The sequence below is a fragment of the Perna viridis genome, chromosome 9 (assembly GCF_037379345.1).
Source record: "Perna viridis isolate PV_CMFRI_1.1 ecotype Kerala chromosome 9, ASM3737934v1, whole genome shotgun sequence".
Lineage (NCBI taxonomy): Eukaryota > Metazoa > Mollusca > Bivalvia > Mytilida > Mytilidae > Perna > Perna viridis.
In genome coordinates this window covers 34,362,322-34,384,020 of record NC_142453.1, presented here as the reverse complement: position 1 = coordinate 34,384,020, position 21,699 = coordinate 34,362,322, and the positions used below count along the sequence as shown (strand labels likewise).

General features: G+C 32.5%; 2 protein-coding genes across 4 annotated transcripts in view; one reads left to right on the top strand and one right to left on the bottom strand.

Moving 5' to 3' along the window:
• Positions 1–7,785, bottom strand: part of LOC148607942 (E3 ubiquitin-protein ligase RNF10-like) — a 20,096-nt gene extending 12,311 nt beyond the window's left edge. Inside the window, exons 1-8 of one of the 2 annotated variants that reach the window (XM_088543615.1) lie at positions 7,385–7,785; positions 6,850–7,019; positions 3,954–4,159; positions 3,477–3,567; positions 3,193–3,250; positions 2,760–2,886; positions 2,081–2,220; positions 1,768–1,883 (exon numbers count right to left, since the gene is read on the bottom strand). In XM_088543615.1, the coding sequence (XP_088399741.1) occupies positions 1,768–1,883; positions 2,081–2,220; positions 2,760–2,886; positions 3,193–3,250; positions 3,477–3,567; positions 3,954–4,159; positions 6,850–7,019; positions 7,385–7,481 (1,005 nt within the window). In that variant the 5' untranslated portion in view covers positions 7,482–7,785. Of the gene's footprint in view, positions 1–1,767; positions 1,884–2,080; positions 2,221–2,759; positions 2,887–3,192; positions 3,251–3,476; positions 3,568–3,953; positions 4,160–5,954; positions 6,089–6,849; positions 7,020–7,384 lie in introns of those variants that run through there. The other variant, XM_088543616.1, reaches the window with a different exon arrangement.
• On the top strand, positions 7,758–21,699 carry LOC148607941 (uncharacterized). Of its 2 annotated transcripts, none has more exons than XM_088543617.1 (8): positions 7,758–7,865; positions 11,098–11,248; positions 11,626–11,730; positions 13,581–13,704; positions 15,695–15,906; positions 16,171–16,220; positions 18,551–18,658; positions 18,904–21,699. In XM_088543617.1, exons 2-8 carry the CDS (start codon positions 11,117–11,119, stop codon positions 19,094–19,096), a joined length of 924 nt encoding a protein of 307 aa, XP_088399743.1. In that variant the 5' UTR covers positions 7,758–7,865; positions 11,098–11,116; the 3' UTR covers positions 19,097–21,699. The 2 variants fall into 2 exon arrangements, with proteins under 2 accessions (XP_088399743.1, XP_088399744.1); XM_088543618.1 differs by lacking the exon at positions 7,758–7,865 and adding an exon at positions 8,105–8,123 and having other exon boundaries at positions 18,904–19,236.

The following is a 21,699-nucleotide window of genomic DNA, read 5'->3' as shown; positions in this document are numbered from 1 at the left end:
ATATCACAGGTTGATGATATTAGGTATATGAAGAGTAGTAGAAGATAATGCAGAAGTTGTATTGATCCACACTGTACAACAGTGACTGTATATGAAGCTGGTGTATTGCCATGAACTATTTTGTATCTCATCTAACCAGCTGAAATTTCTGTGTGTATCCATATGATTGACTTGATAGTTGTGTGAAGTTTCCTAAAATCCATTTGTTTTATCAGGGATCAATGTTTTCAAGAAAACTTCTCTTCTTGTATATCTAGCACTTTCAGCTTGAAATATGCTGTACTGAAGCATCATTTAAGTTTGCATGCACTCTGTGCAGGTGAGGAACAAGATAGTATAAAGTAATCTTGATGTTTATCAATATTGAGAATTCTGCTTGTTTGGACACTGGGGCTATGTTGTTTAAGGGTATGGTAATTTTGTCCATCGTTGTAGATTCTCTGACAATTTTTAAGATGAAGAATAGAAGTAAAAGCCCTGTTCTTTGATAATTTGGTGGTTTTGTCACCTACACATTTACTCAATAGCCTATACCCTTTCATTTTGAAGTTTTGGAATGGGTTATTTTTTATATCAGTATGCAATGACTACATAGTGATTTAACAACTGTTCAAATTCAGTTTCAAAAGAACCCATAAAGTTAAATTGTGGAAGAGTTGCTTTGATGATAATTCAGACACAATGAATAGATATAAGAAGATGTGGTATGAGTGCCAATGAGACAACTCTCCATCCAAGTCACAATTTATTTAAAGTATAAACCATAATAATAAGTCTAAGTATGATCTTCAACACAGAGCCTTGGATCACACCGAAAAGTAAGCTATAAAGAGCCCCAAAAATTAATAGTGTAAAACCATCCAAATGGGAAAACCAACGGTCTAATCTACATAAAAATCGAGAGACGAGAAACAGTTATGAACCACATCAACCAACGACGGAAGTTGACATATCTTTATACAAAGGTTTATACAATGACAGGATTCATTTTGGACTATTTCGAGAAAGTAAAAAACAACTTACAACAGAATGTTCCTTCATTTCCCAACAACCACCCACAGAAGTGAATTTCCAAGCTCAGTACCAGGCCAGAGATGCATTTTCCACCAACCCACAACCAAGTATATATTAAAATATGTTCCCGGGTTCCATGTATGTTTTGCTGGAACAGCCCTTAACTGATGAGGTATAGAATCTGAGTAAATTTTTTAAATTCGTGCTAAATTCAGGTGTCGTTTTTATTACTAGTCAATATCTGTTATTATCTTTATACTGCCATCCTCATCAATTTTTGATAAAGTTTAATTTTCATACAACATATTTGCAACGTTTTCTCCAAACTAGTGGCCCCCGATACTGACACTGGGATACACAGGTAGTTCATTCAAGGGCAGGAAAATAGGTTAGGCCAAAGTATTATACACTGTTAATGACCGTTTATTACCAATTAATATACTCTCAATACATTATGGTTGCTCTAATAGAATGACTGCAGTATAAATGTATATACCACTGTTATCTTTTCGCTGAAATTAACATATTGCTTTCCCATCTTACCTTTACCAGCCCAGGTATGGGTAGATAAGCAGGACAATAATTCAGATTTTTTTAGAAGAGGAAACACTGGTAAGCCTTACAAACAAAAACACTGGAATTGAATGAAGTGATATGTAACATGTATAACCTTTTGTCAGTAAAGTACAATCAATTTTCCAAGTCAACAAGGATAAGGGAAATAAACAGCATTTAATATTTGGCCTTACTTACCTCAGCCTCCTCCAGCTTCTTTTGTAAAGCTTGTCTCTCAGGCTGCAGAACAAAGGTCAGTATATCTTTCTCAGATATTGACAATAACTTTAAAAAGTTGGTCTTTTTAGTTTCATCTACAACAGAAAACATGTGAAACTACATTTATTTTCCTGTTAAAGTGAAGCTTGAAAAATAAACTATCCCAGTTTTAAGCATAAACAGTAGATGCACAAAAACTATGGTTCAAATTGAGAGAAAAAAAATTCAAACCAATTGAAATTTTTGTTCATATATAAGTTGAATAATACAAATAATTAATAGCTAAACATACCATTGTAGCTATGAATACTGCCTTCTTTCTTCTCCCACAAATATTTTGGTAAAGCATATGTCATGCCTTTCTCACGTCTCATTAAAGTCATTGTAATTGTCTCCCCTGATTTAAATTTGTGCACTTCTTGCATCATTACACTGAAATAAATTAACCAAATTAATTTTTTTCAAAATGCTTTTAAAGGATACAAAAATATTCTTATCATTTCCCTGATAACTATTCAGCAGTTTTTATTGCAGAGTTTAACAGTGGAGGGTCAACGGCCCCTTTGGTAGCAAATTTAGGGGTAATTTTTCAAAAATTGGGGGTCATAAAATTATGTACGAGTGGATTACATCTTGTATGTTAATTAGTGTTGTTCTTTTTATAAGTAAACAAGTACTTGTCCTGAAGTCATTTGTTCATTCACCAAGGGAATATTTTCGTTTTAGTTATATTGCAAATATTCAAGTAAACCTTTCAACAAACCACTTGGGTGAATATGTTACAGGGTTTAAGCACCATTAAACAGTAATTATGATTAAATGGCACAACATGGAATGAATACTCACTTCATTAAGTCCATTTAAAGAATATTTCATTCAGTTCATTAAGTCCATTTAAAGAATATTCTAACACTAAGACAATTTTAGGTTCAGTACAAGTAAATCAGAATTGACCAATACAAAACACCAACCTTTTCAAGTCACTTTCATGGACTGATTCATAACAAATGGGACATTTTCTCCAAGACTTTTCTCCTAAGGCCAAGTAATGCAAAATACAAGGCCAGCAATAAATATGTCCACACCTGGTCATCTTGGCTAAAAATTAAGTTTAAACAATTATGTGCATCCCATTCTTGAGTTAAGAAACCAAGAAAGAAAAAATATTATTAAAGCATAAATTTGATAAAACAAAATATCCCTGAAAAAGTCGGTATATTTATTCAGGATCAAGTTCTGTTTACCTCAAAAGACTATTATAAAAACTATTATAATTTCCTCAGAACAATATGACTACTGTACAATTCGAAGAACCATATTTCTAGTCTCTATAGCTTTTCCACATCTTCATTATCAAAAAAAAGTTTTTGGAATAAAACGTTCAATAGTAGTATTCAGACATACCTGCTAGTGGTTTGTCAAGACAAATAGGACAGGATGACACTTCATGGCCATTCATTCTCTACAAAATAGAGATAAAATTAAATTATTTCTTATATCAAAGTATGCAAACATTGTTTTCTCATACAATCTTCATTCATGGTTAGCATGCAACCAGTTTAAAAATGAAAAAAATATTAAGATACCATAACTGGGAACAACAGATTGCAACAAGATTTCACTTTCTTCACAACAAAAACTGAAGAAATTCAAATATTAATTTGACATATCACTGTATAATATCTTACTATCAATTCAACAGCTTCCCAATCCACAAGTTTGTCAGGATCAATATTATGTATGGCATAGTCCCCTTTCTCTTTCACAATGAACTGACAACTGAAATGAAGGTTAAATATCTTTTAAAAAAGCAGCGCTTTGCAACATGAAAACATAATTGTTACATAACGAAGCCTAACAGATAAACAGACTATATACATGCTGTGAATTGATGTCATTAACACCATACCAAATTATAGGACTTACAACACAAGAATACTATCAATAAATACATCATGTACATGTGGGTCAGGGTTGTAAACACGAAAACGAAACAGAATGTTTTTCATTGCAAACTGTTGTCACCTTTCTGTTACTTTTGCTAGAAGCTTTTAATTTAATACAATTTAACACAACTAAAATAAAATATACATGCATGCAAAGAGAGTTCTAAAACTCTTTGACAAGTCCATTAAACCTACAATGTCATAAAATCTACAGCTTACTTGGCTTGTAGAAACTGTTCTTTGTTGTAGCTGACTTTCCCACTCTGTCTTCTCCTACCACTGCCCCTGGCTCCTGCTCCTCTCCAATGTGGAGGGTCATCATATGTCTCTGCACGAGCATAGGAAAAGTTAAGCAAATGGTTTAGATTAACCTTTTTACCTTTTAACAGAGGTGAACCATAATCAATTGGATACTCCTCCGTCACCTGGAAATAAAGCATACATTATTCATTTTATACACATACAGTGTGAGAAACCACCACTCGCCAGCTCGCCAAATACGAGCAGATGTGTATTTTGGTGAGTTCTCATTTGCTTACACTCGTCAATTTGGTGACCGTCATTTCATTGGCAAGTTCTAAGGAAAGTTAACCAGCCAAAAGGTTATTAAGTAAAACATCTCTTAATATCATACATTAAAAATGTGTTCCCTACATTTTAAGAAGTTTAGCTTGAATACGTCAAGTGAATTTTGGCATGATATGCACAATTTTATTGACTTGTGAAGCATTGTTTACAATTTGCCATTTTAATTTCCAGTAAACAGGATGTGCCAAAACCTAGGCGACGGTCCTAATCTCGTATTAGTATTCAAACTAAATTATCTTGGTAATTTAATATTTGTTACCTTGCAAATTAGTTGTTTATTGTCAAAATAAAAATGAACAAGAAGCAAATGATTTTCTTGTTTCATAATGATGAATCTGTTGAAATATAATTTTTTTTTTAAAATATGATTTCAGAAATGGAGTACTTATTTTGTTACTGTAATGTACATAAAAAACTTCAATGGGAGGGAATATTCAAAAATGGAAAAGTTTTTGATAAATTTCAATATGAATGAAAAGATAGTTGAAGAAAGAAAAAGAAAGGCAGAAGATAGTCAAATCCGAGAGAAAACAGATGATAGTACAGACAAAAAAAAAACCCCAAAAATTAGCTAGTTGAATTTCTATTTGGCTAGCAAGATCAATATTCAACTAGCCAGAATGGCAAGTTGGGAAAAAAATGGTTTCCCACACTGACAAAATGATTTTTTTAACTGATTGACAGATAAACATATTGCTATGTACTGTCAACACAAATTTTAATTTTTCCACTGTCCAGTGTGAAGACATTTTGAGTGGAGTCATCACTTCTAAAATTCTTTGTAGTTTACTTACACTGTCTTCATACCAAGATATACTTCATGGTTTTTGCCGATTAATAACATTTCAGTTAAGGACAGAACAAAATTTTGAAAAGTCTTCATATGAAGCAATCTAATCTCTGTTTTCACTTTGATGGAGTCACAGAATAGTTGAGTGACTCCACTGTGAAGAGTAGAGAAATAAAAATTTTGGTTAAAGGTAGTGTATGTTGTTGTGTTGGACACATTTATGACATATTACATCACACTAGGGTGAAGGCTGCTCCCAATATGACCTTTTGTAATGGTAGAGTGCCTCTAAAACAATTACACAACCATGCCTTGACTAATTTCTGGGGAAAACACTATCAAAGCATCAACATTGATTATGAAATAAATAAACAATGGCCTGGGCAAATTGCTTTTCAATTCACAAGAGCAGATTTGGTTAGTTGAAGATTTTAATGTTAACCAACCAGATACAGTCATACTTCAATTACTAACTTGGCCATATCATCATTTTCACTGAAGTTTTCTTAAATAAGGTATACATGTACAAAAAAATGTAAATTGTAGGTGCTAGCAATTGATATTGAATTTATAGATTTTCAAAATAAAAATTGCTTGCCTGCACGGGTGCTTGAAATATATTTTTGTGTGCCCTAAAATCTGTCAACTCACAATAGCCACCAGGCAAGTGTCTACTTTCACACTGAAGGAGTAGTCTCTGAGATCATTGGATGTGGCATTGTTGTATTCACCATATGGGTCATTTCTGTCAAAATGATAGGGACTTCTTGTCCAATAATGTGTTAATTAGCCATTGATTACAGGGCCCTAGCTAGCTTTATTCTCTACGACTTCAGACTTACCCAATGCAAGTTCATGAAAACACAGCCTATTAGGCCTTTTAGTCCGAGGACAGTACTTCAGAATAATAAAAATCAAAAGTTTACTCCAAAAACTCATAACCACCTATGTTAACAATATCTTGAAACAAGTATATGTATATTGTACATGTGTTTGTACAATGCACCCAAGTTACTCAATTGCAGAGTGATGGTGCAATACCAAATTATCTCCCTTAAAAATCAATATAATTTAAAAGGCTAAATCTAAAATTAAACATTCATAATACAACTACAAACAGCAAGTCCATTTAAGTTAGTCATGCAACTAATACTTTTAACACAATATTTCAAGAATAAGACCAGTTTTAACAAAAACACTTTCCAAATTACAAACTCCATCTCAACAAAGTAAGATGTGTATTCCATACACCATCTATAGATGACCAAAGTTTAAGGACTTCTCTTGTACATTTTTGTATGACTACTATATAGGTTAAAACAATAAACAGCTGTCAATAAACATGTGGTTTATTTCATTTAAAGTCCCATACAATAACACTGAAAAAAAAAAAAATAAAGACAGGAAACAATGAAAAGTAAAATTGAGATTTGAGATTGATTCTAAGACATACATTTTAACTCAAATTCACCAAACCTCTTAACAAATATTAAGATACACAACCTCTAGACAAATGAACAGATAGCCCTACAGGTGTAAACGTAGTACAACGTTCTTGGAGGGAAGTAAAGAATACCAGTTTTTCCTTCAAAATTTTCAATGACTAGCTCGAATGATAGATTATTTAGATGACTGTATAGGATGCAACAATCGAGAAAAGTATACATCATTTCACTAGCCTGAATCAAGTTTTACTAGGCCCGGGCTAGTGGCCTAAGCCAAGCATTGGAATATTACCTCTTCTCTAGAATATCCTCCTCCCCTGGGTCGTGGTCTTTTGTCCACATTATATCTTTGTTTCTGAGGAGTAGTTCGTCTGGGACTAGCATCTTGGTAGTATGATTTACTGCCATTATTTTCCCTTCTCCTAGCATACTTTGATGATACTTGTTTTTGGTTACCATTATCTGAAATGAGAATAATTTTGCACAATTATTTTCATGAATTTCTTGGGTTTGATATTTGCTGTATAACATTATCCCAGCTTCATTTTGCAATACAAATATGAACATGTACAGTGAACACTAGTTTTACATGAATCAATCACAGATTAGTTTAATAATGTGATCCATCTACATTTATACTTCCTAACTATGTACACTGAAACAAAATTGTACATGTTGGTTTCTTGTACGATAGTAATAATTATAACAGATGTCAGAATTTGGAGTAATTGTATTTGTTAATCAGTTGTGATTTCATTGAGAGGTAAATAGAAGATTTAACTCAACAAGTAGTAAAGATGTCAACATTCACAATTTGAACGGCTCACCAGATTTCTTTGATTCCGAACCATTTTGCTTCGGTGGGACGGAGGATTGACGATTTGACGATTTCTTTTCCATAGCAATAGCACTCTCTTCTAACATAAATTTCTGAATTGTTTAGGTTTGACCCACAGGTCTTTCCTTTTAGGATTTGACAGAAATGGATTTTAACGGACACCATTTTCACAGCTCCATGATTGACACTGATCAAATAAAATAAAAATTCTTTACAGAATTTTAAGCCTTCGCTTTGAATAAAGTAAGTAAAGGGGTAGTTAAGATGAATACTTGGGGGACGCAAGCCCCTAAAAAGCTTGGATGCGCTGGAGAATTACGCAATAGAGCGATCTTCGACCGCTCCGACACTTTCTGAAATGGCGACAGGCGCCTAGCAATACCCGGATGTGAGCGATCATCGTGAGTTTTCGACCAGGTGCGAGAACGAAGAAAGGGCGGATAATTTGATTTGAAAAAAAGATCGGAAAAGTATCATCTTGTTCAATATTTCCTCAAACTTGTTGTAACAGTTGTCCAAACTTAACACAGATACCCACTGGTTCAAAAACAATCTGAAAATAGTTTTGCTTTATTTAGATCTAGTGATATTGTTTACCTTGTTTACCTTGTCCCGAGGCCGAGGTCAGACATATAATCTGGGCTTAAAGCCCTTAAGTCTAAGACCCTTCTCAAGTTCGCCTTTTGGACTTCCGGTCCATATACATCTGGCGTAAATTTTATTACGAGGTTGTTCCAATGTTTATTGAGATTGTTTTTGTATGCGTTTACCGAATTGCTTTCCTCAACAGTATTTGGCAGATTATTCCATATATCTAATATTCTTCGTGAGAAACTGTATTTCCTTACATTGGTCCTAGAATACTTCTTATATATTTTGAAATTTTGCCCTCTGGTTGTTGTTGGTCTAATTGGAATTAAACTTTTGCTATCGAGTCTACATGTTTGCACATTATCTGATCTTAACCTGCGGTATTGAAGTGATGGTAAACCTAGATATGCAAGTCTCTCACTTTAGCTCATAGTGTTGTATATTTTTAACTAATTTTGTTGCCCTTCTTTGGATGTTTTCAATTTAATAGCTTCTTTCTTATAAATGACTGACCATATGTTACTCCCATTCTCCAGGTCTCGATTTCACAAAAAGTCGTAAGTTTAGAGTTGATTGTAAGTAATGACTTCATAAACTAAAATAGCATTGTGACATCATGATTTATGATCAATATCACACTTACGACTTTTTGTGAAACCGACGCCTGATGTGGGCGTACGATACTTTTGTAAAGGTTGAGAAATATTTCCTTGTCCATATATATAAAGAGAGTTATCCGTGCTGTCAGTCAGTTTACTGTAATCCCGTTTGGAGATATTTTTTGTTTTGACCACCACAGCCGAATCCCAAAAAGGACCAGTCAGTTAACTTAAGGTTACTATATCTAAACCCAGGTTACACTGTCACTGTTTACGTAGGTTAGATCTTATGATTGAATATGGGATAAGCATTGCTTAAATCAGCGAGCACCGTGAGCTTTTAATTTACAATGTACCATACATGTACCGTCAGTGCAAGACTCGTAAAAATCATATAAAGGAGTTTTTTTTTCAATAAATAAATAACTTTAACAATTGTTTTCACAAAATTCCATACCCATACCCCCTTTCGCCTTGCTCTCAAAATGGTCAATAACTTTATAGCACTTTGCAATACTTTACAATTTTTTTTATCCGTTAAAGGTATCTCTAGCCACATCCATTTTAGTTTTGGCCTGTCAGATCAATCTGTATAGATACTAGAACTATTACAGTTCTCCACAGATGATGGGAATATTTTGCACATATCATGTGATGTAAACAAAATTCAGACAACAGCTGCAAATTCCAAACAAGAAAATGATTGCCTTTCCTATCTTAGAAAAGCTATGGTGCAATTTTGATAATACAATCGGAGTTATATTTTTTTCCAAGACGGGTTAGGTTCTTGACAACAGCAACAGTTGAACAGCAGAGATACCCGTACGTACATCCATGTGTTTCCCCGAAGTTTTTAAAAACATAACATTCACTTCTTTAAATAAGTAAAAAAAAAATAGAAAAAGACTTGAAAACTATCAAAAAAGATGAATTTATTTTTACATGACTTCTTTTCATTAGTATATCTGGGAACCTTAAGGGTAATTTACACATAATAACCATAGAGTTCACAACGCAAATTGGTGTGAGCTTATATTGACCTTGTACAGTTGCTCAGATTTCAGATACTTCAAATCCAAGAGCAGCGAGAGCCAGTGCTTGAGCTTATTATGGTTAAATTTATATGGTATAAAGTTAAATATCAATATTTATTAATAGGGCAATCACACTGACTTAACTCTCTAACAAGTGTACCATGTTACCTGAATAAAAATGTACTGAATTATGTTAAATCTTACAAGGAAAACATCAAATGATTTTTGTCTATCACCCCTTGTTTCATGGCCGACCTCCCTTATCGCCATCAAATTGTCTGCCAATTTCTGCATTGAATTTCCCACATTAAAATGCCAAATCTGCATATTGCTAGTGGATACAGCTCTTCAGGTACCAAAGATATAAATTGATCCTGTTAACCTCCAACAGCATAACCTAATCAATTGTTATCTTCAAGTGTATATGTGTATTTCACTAAGTATTGAAAATTCCTTACAGAATCGATATAGAATGTTGTAAAAGATTACCTTTAAGGTTCAAGTATCTCAAAATTAAGTTTAGTGACCTTCGTTTTTTGAAATTAAAAGCCTAAAAGTATGTTCATTGGACATCATCTTTGAGAAAACTAGGAAAATCTATCTGCTAGAAACATTAGGAATGATTTACCTTAATAGGAATGCAATAATATAACATTTTTTCTGTGGTTCCCATTGATCATTTAACTAACACTTTTACTTTCAGTTTGATCATACCTCGCTTTCGTCAAACTTGATACACACACATTCAACCACTTGAATAAAAGGTGGCAATTTAAGAAAGGTTTACTGTACTGTAAAATAAAAAAGAAAATGATTTTTCCATTACAAACACAACATGAACTTGAAGTTTTAAAATGACAAAAATAGGATACAAATTGTACATGTATATGGGGAATATTTATATTTCATATATTAAATCAGTGAAAGAATTAAGCAGTAGACCTACGAACCGAGTCTATGTAAAATCAGGCAGGTCTATAATGAAATCGGCTCAAGTTGCTCAAATTATGATGGGTCTATATCAACAACAAAAAAATAACTGTTTCTAACACTGTTAAATTTTCCTCCATATACATACATGCACATAAATGGCTATTTCTTTTTGAAAATATAAGGCACTTGTGGACTATGCAAACATTATCATATTAATGACTGACCAATCATCAGGGGTTGCAATATAAAGTTCATGTTCAATTTATTGACATGCTCATTATGAAATTGATAAATATCCCTGCCAAATTGACATAAAACTATGATCTGTTAATCAATCCAAATACAACATGTACTTTAGTTCCAGCAAACCAATCTCTTGTGAGGTATTTAAATGTAAACAAATTTGAATAAACATTTCTGAAATTATGTTTTTTCATACCTGTGTATAGGGCTTTTATGACACTTCCCATTGAAACACTCTAGAGGGTTGCCACTCTGACATTGGAACTTGTTTTGTCATAATATAATTATATTGTTCATTTTAGATTTTATACTTTAACAAAGATGGGAGATAAACGTTTAGAAAACTTTGAGGAATTTGATGATGCCTTTCCTATGAAGAGAAGTTTTTGTCAACTATTGACTGAAGAACAGTTTGAAGATCAGGCAGAAACAGAAACTGAAAAAGCACTGAAGGTTGTTTCAACAACAACACCACAATAAAGACACTATATTTGATTTTTTTAAAGTTTGACTACCTTCCAGTTGGAGTCCCTGGGAATATTTGTTAACATATATAGGCTTAACTGTGGAAAGTGAAAAATAATATTGACCTTTTTTTTTTTATATTTGCATACTTTTATAACTACTCAACAGAATAGAACCTTTATGAATTTATTACCCAGAGCTACCGTTTTTACAGTTTACACTTATTTTTATGCCAGAATATTATCTAGGCATGCACCTTGTAGATTTTATACTAAACCCACAAGCTAGTAAAACGATGCATATATCAGCATCAATGAAATTAAATTGCAGTAAGAAGTTTAAAGCAATATTTGTTTTACCAACAGGAGCTGATAGAACATTTAGATAACAGTCCTGAGGTAGTAAAAGATTTGCTAAAGAAGAGGAAAAAAGAAAAAGAAGAAAATGGTGGACTCTTTTCATACATGAAGGTACATATAAATGTTTATTTTGTGATACTGCAGTATCACAAAAAAAAATCTATTTCTACATTTTTATAAAAACGGTTTGTTGGTCTTGGGGTAGCATGTTTGACTAAAGTTGGGCATTTGTTGGTTTGATTCCCAACCAAGTTACACTAAAGACTAAATAGTGGTCACTGCTTCTCAGTATTCAGTATAACATGTATGAGTGGGTAATCCTGGTAACAATTTGTCAAAACTCTTCTCTGATAATACATGACCACTTTGAACCAAACTTGGTATGAATGTTCCTTGGGTAATCCTGCATAGAACTGTTGTGGGGTTTTTTGATCTGTCAAAAAATATGGCCACCATTACTAAAAATAGAACATACGGGTCAGGCAGTTATTTATCACATACATCTCCAAAACCGTTAGGTGTAGCTAAATTTTGACAAGGGTATAAGTGTTCAGCATGATGAGATCCATCTGCAGTCAAGTTTTTGTAAGCCATGTTGGAGTTATTGCCCTTTTTTCAACATTTTTTGCTATTTTTAATGTTATTTCTTTCAAAAATCTTTTCCTCTGACACAACTTGACCAATTCAAACCAAATTTGGTTAAAATGTTCCTAGGGGTATCTTGCATAGAACAGATATGGGGATTTTTGAATATATCAAAAAACATGGCTGCCGTTACTAAAAGTAGAACATAGAGGTCAGACAGTAGTTTTTCACCTATGTCTCCAAAACTGTTAGGTTTAGCTAAATTTTGATGTGCGTGAAACTGTTCAGTATGATGAGATCTGTCTGTGATCAAATATTCGATTTAATCTGTTAAGCCATGTTGGAGTTATTGCCCTTTTGTGACGTTTTTTGCTATTTTTAATGTTATTTCTTTAAAAAATCTTCTCTTCTGACACTATTTGACCAATTGAAACCAAATTTAGTATGAATGTTCCTAGGGATATCCTGCATAGAACTGATGTTGGGATTTTTAATATGTCAAAAAACATGGCTGCCCTTACTAAAAGTAGAACATAGGGGTTAGACAGTAGTTGTTCGCATATATCTCTGAAACCATTAGGTTTAGCCAACTTCTGTCAATGGCTGAAATGATTGTTATTATTAGGACAAAAAAGCTTTATGGATAAAAGTTGTCAGAGGACTCCTTGTAAGAATTATTGCCCTTGACAGAGGAAAATGACAGTTTTTTAGTTTTCCGCCAATATCTTGAAAACAATGATAGATAGAAAGAAACTTTCAATTGCTGAAATGATCCTTATAAGTCCTGCTATAGTCTTTTATAGGAAAGATATCAAATATATTTTGTGTACTTCTAATATGCTGCATTTATGAAGCATGAAGTTCCTCATTAAAATCATGTAACACACACAATTAGTGATTCATGCTCATCTATTGCCCAAGCATATTTTGACTGGAAATAAAACCAGAATTAATTAATAATTTATGGTGACTCCATTTAATCATTGTTTCTCCATGACCTGGCCATTTATGTCACTTTATCTTCCTTAAACGATAGTGCATATTAAATAATGACATAAAGCAGTGGTAAAATAGAGTCTGTAAATCACATTCTTTTCATTCTAAAAGGACATAGCTTATGTTTGGCACAAAACTGTGATGTCAGTAAAATTGGGTTGCCTTATCAACTAATTGTATGATGTTGGGAATAAAATAATCCATAACCCATATTCACAGCGATTATGTACAGCATTTCCAGGGAACCAATAGTTGCTGGGATTATTTAGAGGTCAATTAAATACACATTTACATTTACATGTAGACCTCTTTAAAAATAAAAAAAATCCTTTGCTTCATTTTAAATAGACCATTACTTAGTTTCAATTCTTTTTTAATAGTTGAAAATGCTGAGCATGATTGGAACAGACATAGATGCCCGCTATTCAGTTTCTGATACTGAGTGTGAACAGAAAGTTGAGCAGCTGAAGAATGGAATGACCAAGGCTTTCAATTATTCATTAGGTATTGCCAATTAGATAATGATTTTGATACCATTTAATATTAGTTAGCAGTGACATGCTTATATTACCAATTACTATAGTGCCTGTGTAGTCTTTTTGTTTTGTTGAATTAATATGCAAATAATGATGTGATATGAACCAAAATGTTTTGCCTTTCGGGTGGCAGTGTTAATGGCGTCCACAAACTTAACGTTAAGTTTTCTGATAAGTTCATTTCAACATGAACCCCTTATGCTAGGTCAGTGATATTGGTATACAGATGCATTACCATCATTGCATTACAAATTCATGCCAATTTTATGCATATACCCCCACAGTCTAGTGCATTTTGTAGTGGTAACGCAAACGTGATTTCATATTATTATACAAAATATGAAAGCAACACAAAAAATAATAAATAACAAACACACCATTATATTGACAATATACTTTCTGTGAAATAAATTCAATAATTTCACACTCTGACTTTATCCTGCCAAAACGGCACAACTTTGATATCAATCTGCCAATCACAGAATTTGAAATTCATGTTGAAAATATTGATAAATTAGGAAAAAAACTATGTAATTAATAGGATAATCAATTGGTTATCATGAATATGTGATCACCCATGCCAAGAACGCTTGAGGAATTAACACTTCAGAACATTCATTAAATCTAGATGTTCCTTGGCACTTGTAATAATATTTTGGTTATTAACTCCTTCAGTTAGTTATCCTATTATTCTTGCTAACTTTTCATAGAATGTCACATTTTTCCAACAGTTATTGACATATGACTACACAATTTTAATGTTACAATTAGTTTTAGGGCAAGTCTTTGTTAGCATTCATAGAATTAAATCAAATAGGGATTGCAAAAATAGAAAAAAGTTCCTCACTGACATGGTAGTAATTTTCTTTACTGAGTTATCTTTCCTTGAATTGTTGCGTGAAAATAAATTCCTAAAAAAACATGATTCTTACTGTTCTGGTTCTTTTATTTCGTTATTTTAAGTTTTAAGAGTTTGTCAAAATTTAGCGTTTTTGTAATTCTTCGATATGGATTGCCGTAGACCATCAGATTTTATAATTAAAATGCAATATAAAATGTATTTCATGGAAATTTATATCTAACATTTTTATTGGTTGACTTGGTCACAAATCCATTAAAAATTGCAACCTGAAATCAAGAGTTCTTCTGCTGATTTTCTTATTTTTTAACACTTGAAGTGAAATTTCTACTTCAGGATATTTTTTTCTGTTAATTTTTCACCCTAGCATTATTAGTATAAGAGATTGAAATCTTTCAGTCAAGGATGTTATTTTTTTTTTGTCTTTTTGTATAGGGATTTGATTTTGGGTTTGAGGGTAGGTGAGTCCAAGATGATGTGTAGTATACTGTGGTTGGTGACCTTTAGCCTGGAACTTTGACCTCTAGGTCAAATGAATTTTGCTTGACACAGATTTCTTTCTTGTGCTTTTTTTCAATCTGGATTTTACTATTATAAACCAATAACAGATGACCAATTGCTTATCTGATCACAGTTTTCATGTAAAATGAAGGATGATCAGTTAATGTTAACTTACAAATTTCTATTGGAACAAATCCAATAAACTACCATATTAAAAAAAAATAAAAATAACAGTAATTAACTAATGTTTAAATTTTTGCATTATGTAAATATGTGTAAAAATTGACAACCAAAACAACATAATTCGTAAAATATATTATCCGCACTGTGGTCACATGATGAAACAATGGCTGGTGTACAGCATTTTTATCACAGCAGGGTCCACAGAGATGGATTCCATCACAATGATATATTAGTTCTGCAAAGATGTTCTTCCCTAAAAGTAGAAGAAGACTGTTCATGTATTGGAAGTTGCTATTTATTTGCTCCTCTGGCACGTTTTTTGCCATTTACACATTAATAAAACTGAACTTCATAGTAGTCATCTAAAATGATATGGTACAAAACAATAGTCAACATTTATTGCCGACTGTTTCAGAATCCAAAGGAAGGAGATTTTCTAAACGACTTGCAGAAAAGAAAAAATTGAGATCCGATGAAAATGCACCAATCCCAACAGCTCCGCCTCCTCCACCTTTGCCTACAAGTTCAAAGGTCAAAGTTCATGTGACTAGTCCAGATAAAACAGCTGGTCCACCAAACCATTATAACAAAAGATTACGTACACCATTGAAAGATGTGAATAGTCAAGTATGTATATCTAAAATTGTCTTGTGAATTAAATATTACACACTTTAATTTGAAACAATTTTTTTTAATGATGTGATGATAAGAAACTTTTTTACATTTACATCCACACGTGTTTTCATAAAACTTTAAGAGAGGATCGGAAAAAAAACACTACAGAACTCATGTAAAAGGCCTTAAGGGTGTGTAGTTTTAGACTGTCTTGACTTTAATTTTTTGCAACATTTACCAAACACTAAACAGTTAAGTTTTTAAATTCTATTTCAGGTTGATACTCCTGCCAGTATGAAATCAAAAAAATTGGATAACAGACGGGGGTAAGTTGGTGTCATTCCGAATAAGTCTCTTTTATATGTCTATTCCCCCACCAATGTATATACTATGGCAATTTAATTCAACTTTTTATCTTATAACATCCTTTTTTTATCAGTGGCAGAATAAATTAAAAAAAAAACTTGGAATAGAAGAAGGCTTATGTGACAAGAAAAGATTTGTTTTTATGGTAGAATTGGTAAACTCTTTTATCTTTGTCTGTCATTCTGTTGTTGAACTTATTCTGTAACACATTTTTTTATGTAGCAAATTTCTCAGCTTTCATTGGAGGGAATGCTTAGATATTTAGTGTATTGCTTTTGAATGATGACATGTACCATGTTTCCCCTTTTCTGGTTTTTTGCTCATCTACTTCCTGTTTACCCACTGACTTAATAATTTTCAGCTTCTATAAATCACAGGCTGTTGACTTTTTATACAAAGCATCTTATTGGTGTGGGAATGCATTTTTGTACTTGTATAACATCTATTTAATGATTGCGGAAAAAAGGGGGTATCACTCGTGAGCCATTGGGCACAGATTTATTGTTTTCAATGCAGAGTATATTGAGCACTGAACTCACACTTAAACAAGTACAAAAATACCCATGAGTCTATTCCATGAGCAAATTTCTGATAGAAAATTTTGTAAGAGTGTAAGATGCTCTCTAGACTTCAGCTTACAAGACAATATCATAACATAGGCTAGATTCCTTTATTGAATATTTTTAAGCTTTTGTCAGGCTGAATGATGTCAGGTTGAAAAATTTGAAATAGTAGTTAACCTGATTATTCTGTGTATTGGGATATTTACAGTTGTTTCCAGTCGAATTAAAATTAGACCTATCAATTGTTCTAGTCAGTCACAGCCTGTAGGAACACTCCATTCTACTTTCAATTCAGATGACCTTTTCAGAATCCTTGGTTTCCCTTTTGAATTATGCTTTCAAAATCATGACAGATGAATTCTGATTGGCTGATCAGAAAGGTAATCTGAACAGAGAGTAGAATGAAATGTTGTTAGATACTACATGTCTAAGTTTAATTAGTTTTTTTTTTCAACTTTATAATTTTTGCCTTGATATTGACATTAGTTATAAGAACTTTCCTTTCGAATATTTCTGTTAAGTATTACCAAGACATGCTCGAGTATATCAGAACGATAATTGTATTACTACTTTTTATTTACTTTGTGCAAGAACCTTATTTGCATGTCATCCAAATACGTAAAATTTTCGTCACATTTTCACTAGCTGTTAGTAAAAGTATCAGTGTGGTCCATTCTGCTGATAATGATAAATTGTTGACCAAATTTCACATCTGAAAATCGGGTTATAATATGTGGAATGTCTGTCAGGCAGCAGCTGAGCAGAGAAATTACTTGTATAACACTTTTCTTAGCAACTGATAATCACAGCCTGTTGATATTTGGTATCCAGCCTCAGGTACGGGTCCCATATCGTGGCATCAGAATTTCAGGCCTGTCGGACATCTACTTCCTGTTAAATGAAATTCAATCATTTCTGTCTGACCAATTGTTTATAAATTTACATTGCTTTGATATGATAATTTATGTAATATGTCCTTAGGTCTGACCAGTGTCTGCTTGAAATACAAAACGAGTGGGAATGTCTTCAACATTACTTATTACATTAAAAGAAAATTGCTGCAATAAAACTTGATTAAACCAACTATCTGTTCCATTTAATCACTGATGTAGGATTTAACACCACCCCATTTTACTGTCTGTTCAGATGACCATCTCAGACTTTTCAGATTCTTCCCTTTCCATATTAAGTAGCAGTCTTTGTAAGAATCATGCAAATTCTATAATATGTGATACCCCCAAAAAAGACTACACATAATTTTGTTATTAAGATATTTTGTGGATCTATATGATGAAATGTATAATCATTCATTCCAATCTGTCTGCTGTTAGGAGATAATTCACATTTAAATTTCAATACATATGTAGTTTCTCTTTTGTTTCAGTGTCATTTACAGAGTTATCACCCTTAATTTTGAATTCTATATTACATTTTTTTATATTTTATATCTCCTATGACAGGGGTTATATGAAAACCCGCATGTTAATTTTTGTTTACTGTAACATATTAAACAAAATATCTGAAGAAGAAAATATGTAGGCTTCCCAACCATGTATAACTTTTTGCATGATTCTTTTCTGGAGTACTACTTAAATACCTCTACAATCATGAAAGCTGAAATTGTATTGGTTGATCAGAAAGGACATCCTAAAAATATGGATGGAGTGTTGTTAGTTCCTACATACAGTGAGGCAATGGAACTGCTTGTATGTCAATCTTATTATTAGGTCTATAGCATCAATGGGTACATGGAAATCCATAGGATCACTGAGAAGTCTCCATGATGAACTGTTGTCCATTGATCCAAATAAACTCTTAAAAACAGGCCATCCAAGGTATGTGAAACAGTTAACAGATGTCATTTAGTTGACGCGTTGATGAAGAAGAAAATGGAAATGATTTGTTTATTGTAAAATGACATGTTTGTGTTACGAAGAAGCATAATTTATAAAGTATGTATAAATAATATAATTAAAGCTGGAAAAATATATTTCAATTTGAAAATAAAAAATACGTTTTTGAAGAAACCTGCTTTTCTTTGATTTTCATGGAGCAATTAACATGTAATTTAATGTTTCAGGTCTCCTGGTGGCACACCAAGAAAGAACATCCACTCAGAAAACAGTCCTTCGAATCTTTGCAATGGATACAGCACAGCAACACCACTTTACAAAGCCCTGATTAGTGGCATGCATCACAAGTTCCGTAATACACGATCACCAAGTCCTGCTGTTCTTGATCAGTGCCGGTCCCCTTCTGGCTTTACTCCATGATAATAAAGTGAGACAAAGACATGGAAAAAATACTTATCAATACCTTAATAACAATAGTGTTAGATTTATAGGGATGCAGAAAATTTTGTAAAGATACTGATGTGACTATTGTTTATGTAGCAATTACAAAAACATTTAGAAATATTGTGCTAAGTAGGGTGCAAAGTATTGAAATTGCTTGGCTTTTAGTTTGAAGTATGACTCAAAGATTGTGGTTTTTGTGTATTTCTAAATTTTCAAGAACTGGGATAATAAATCATAAAAAAATTGTATTTCTAAAGTAAACAAATTGAAGTAAAAGGCTCCTTTTTATGAAGAAGATACATGTATACATAAAGACTGTTTATAGGACAGATGTTGTAGTTGATTCTATATTTGTTTGCTTTAACCAATATTTTAAAATTTGTATTGTATTTTTTTTTTCAATGTGCCAGGTTGATTATGCAAGTAATATGTATTTATTTTAAAAATATGGAACATAAAGCACAAAAGGAATCATGTGCTTTAGAGTACCTGATTATTATATGTATGTAAATATAATCATGTATTGTATAAGTTGATTTTATTCTGTGTAGTATAATCATGAGTACATGGATATTATGTTTTGTTTTTAAAGCAATGCACTTTTTTTTTACTGTATTTTTTTTATATATATATTTGTAGTTCAAGCAATGGTGAAATTGGAACATGCATGTAGTGATTGATTTTAGGTTTATAAATTTTCCTCATCCAAAATATTTGGAAAAGCACGTTTTTCTCATACATGCATTTTTTTTTATTATATCCTACATTGAGATTTCAATTGTGACACCTCTCTTCATATCAGTACATAGCCAAATGTGCCAAATATGATAATCATATGGTGCTTGATTCATATGATATTCATATGATCATCATATGATGCAAACCATCTGATTCTCATGTGTGGCACATTTGCCTGTATATGAATGGTAAAAAATAATTCAAATAGATTTTACACTTTGCCAAACTGATGAATTTTAACATATTTGGAAGTGGTCTAGACATCTTTGCCCCTTTGATGATAGCGTTAGTTGCAATCTGATATCAGCTGGCCTGTTACCCATGGCATTGTCATTGATATCAGCCCACAGTCATTGAAAACGCAATCAGTAAATGAAGTTATGTTCTGATTATAAATTAAATAATTTATTCATTTATGAAGAAATTACATTCAAATATGACATGAAATAGTTATCTAGAATTTGTTTGATAATGATTGAGATTTATGACATTACATTGTTCCATATCGTCCCTTGCTGCATATAAACCCTGGAGCAGAGATCTCATTCTTGATATTGAAGTCTCTTGTTGATATACCTGTGGAAATCTGTAAGTGTTCCACAATTAACAAGATCACTGTGATTACATTTGGTTTTTTGAGGAAGCAGTATAATGACACAAATGGAACTATCAATATTGTGGGCTCGTGGGTCATTGCAGTGTGTCCATCTGCATCGTGAGGGCTGATTTGTTAAACGTGTCATGGTTTTCCTTTCTTCTTTCGTCTACCCCGGACTTGACTTTTTATGAGCAACTCAGCGAGTGTTTCTAGAAAAGCAGAGGACGCATACCCTACCGGTGCACCTGGTCCATGCTCCCAGTTTTTAGTGGAGTCTGAGTTGCTCATTTGCTTTGTTACTTGGTATGTATGATTTTAGTTACTCTATGTTCTTTGTTGTGTATGTCTGTTTTCCATGTCTGGTCTTTGTCCCTGGATTACATTCTTTTGATTACTGCTATAACCTTGGTTCCCTTGATTACTCTTTCAATTTGTTTACGTTTTGGCTTTTTTCAGAGTTCTGGAGAACCAATATATTACTTAATCATCTTAACATTGAAGGGAGGGTTAATTTCATTTTTTTGGGTAATTGTCTGAAATTTGTATGACATTTTGAGAAGACATGGAATAATTAAATGGTAAGAGGGATTAACCAAAATATGATCACTAGTGTTGAAGGAGGCCAAGATTTAACAAGAACACATGGATGAGTTAAATCTTTAGACATTGTTTGCAAGAGTGATGATATTTTGGTTATTCATGATAACCATTTATTTGAAAATTTCTGAATACTTCATTGTTATTTCAAATAAATATTAAATTTTATTACTGGCAGATTGGTACTCTAAATAATTAGTGACGTCAAATAAAGTTGGCATCACAAGAGGAAAGTGTTGAAACATTTTGGTAGCATACTGTTTGAGAGTGAATTATAGAATGAATTTAACATGTCAATATCAGAAATTAGTAGAGGGAAAGTGATCAGTTTATTAGACATAGATATTCTGTAGGTGTACTTAGCTGACTATTCATTCATACTTTTTTTTAATTTTGGAAAGTCTGCAGAAGTCAAAAATGACCATATTACTGATTTTTTTAGCATATGTGCCTCAAACATAACAATTCTGTGTTTTCATGTGCTCAGGAGCAATATGCATCTATGTTCACACTTTTATATTAAACATTGCTCATTAGCTTTAAATGTAATAAATTTCTTGTCTGAATAACTACTGTAGTTGGTTGTGATAAAGCTTTGCACCTGTTTAGTGAAAGTATTTCAAGTACAAATAAACCATGAATTGAG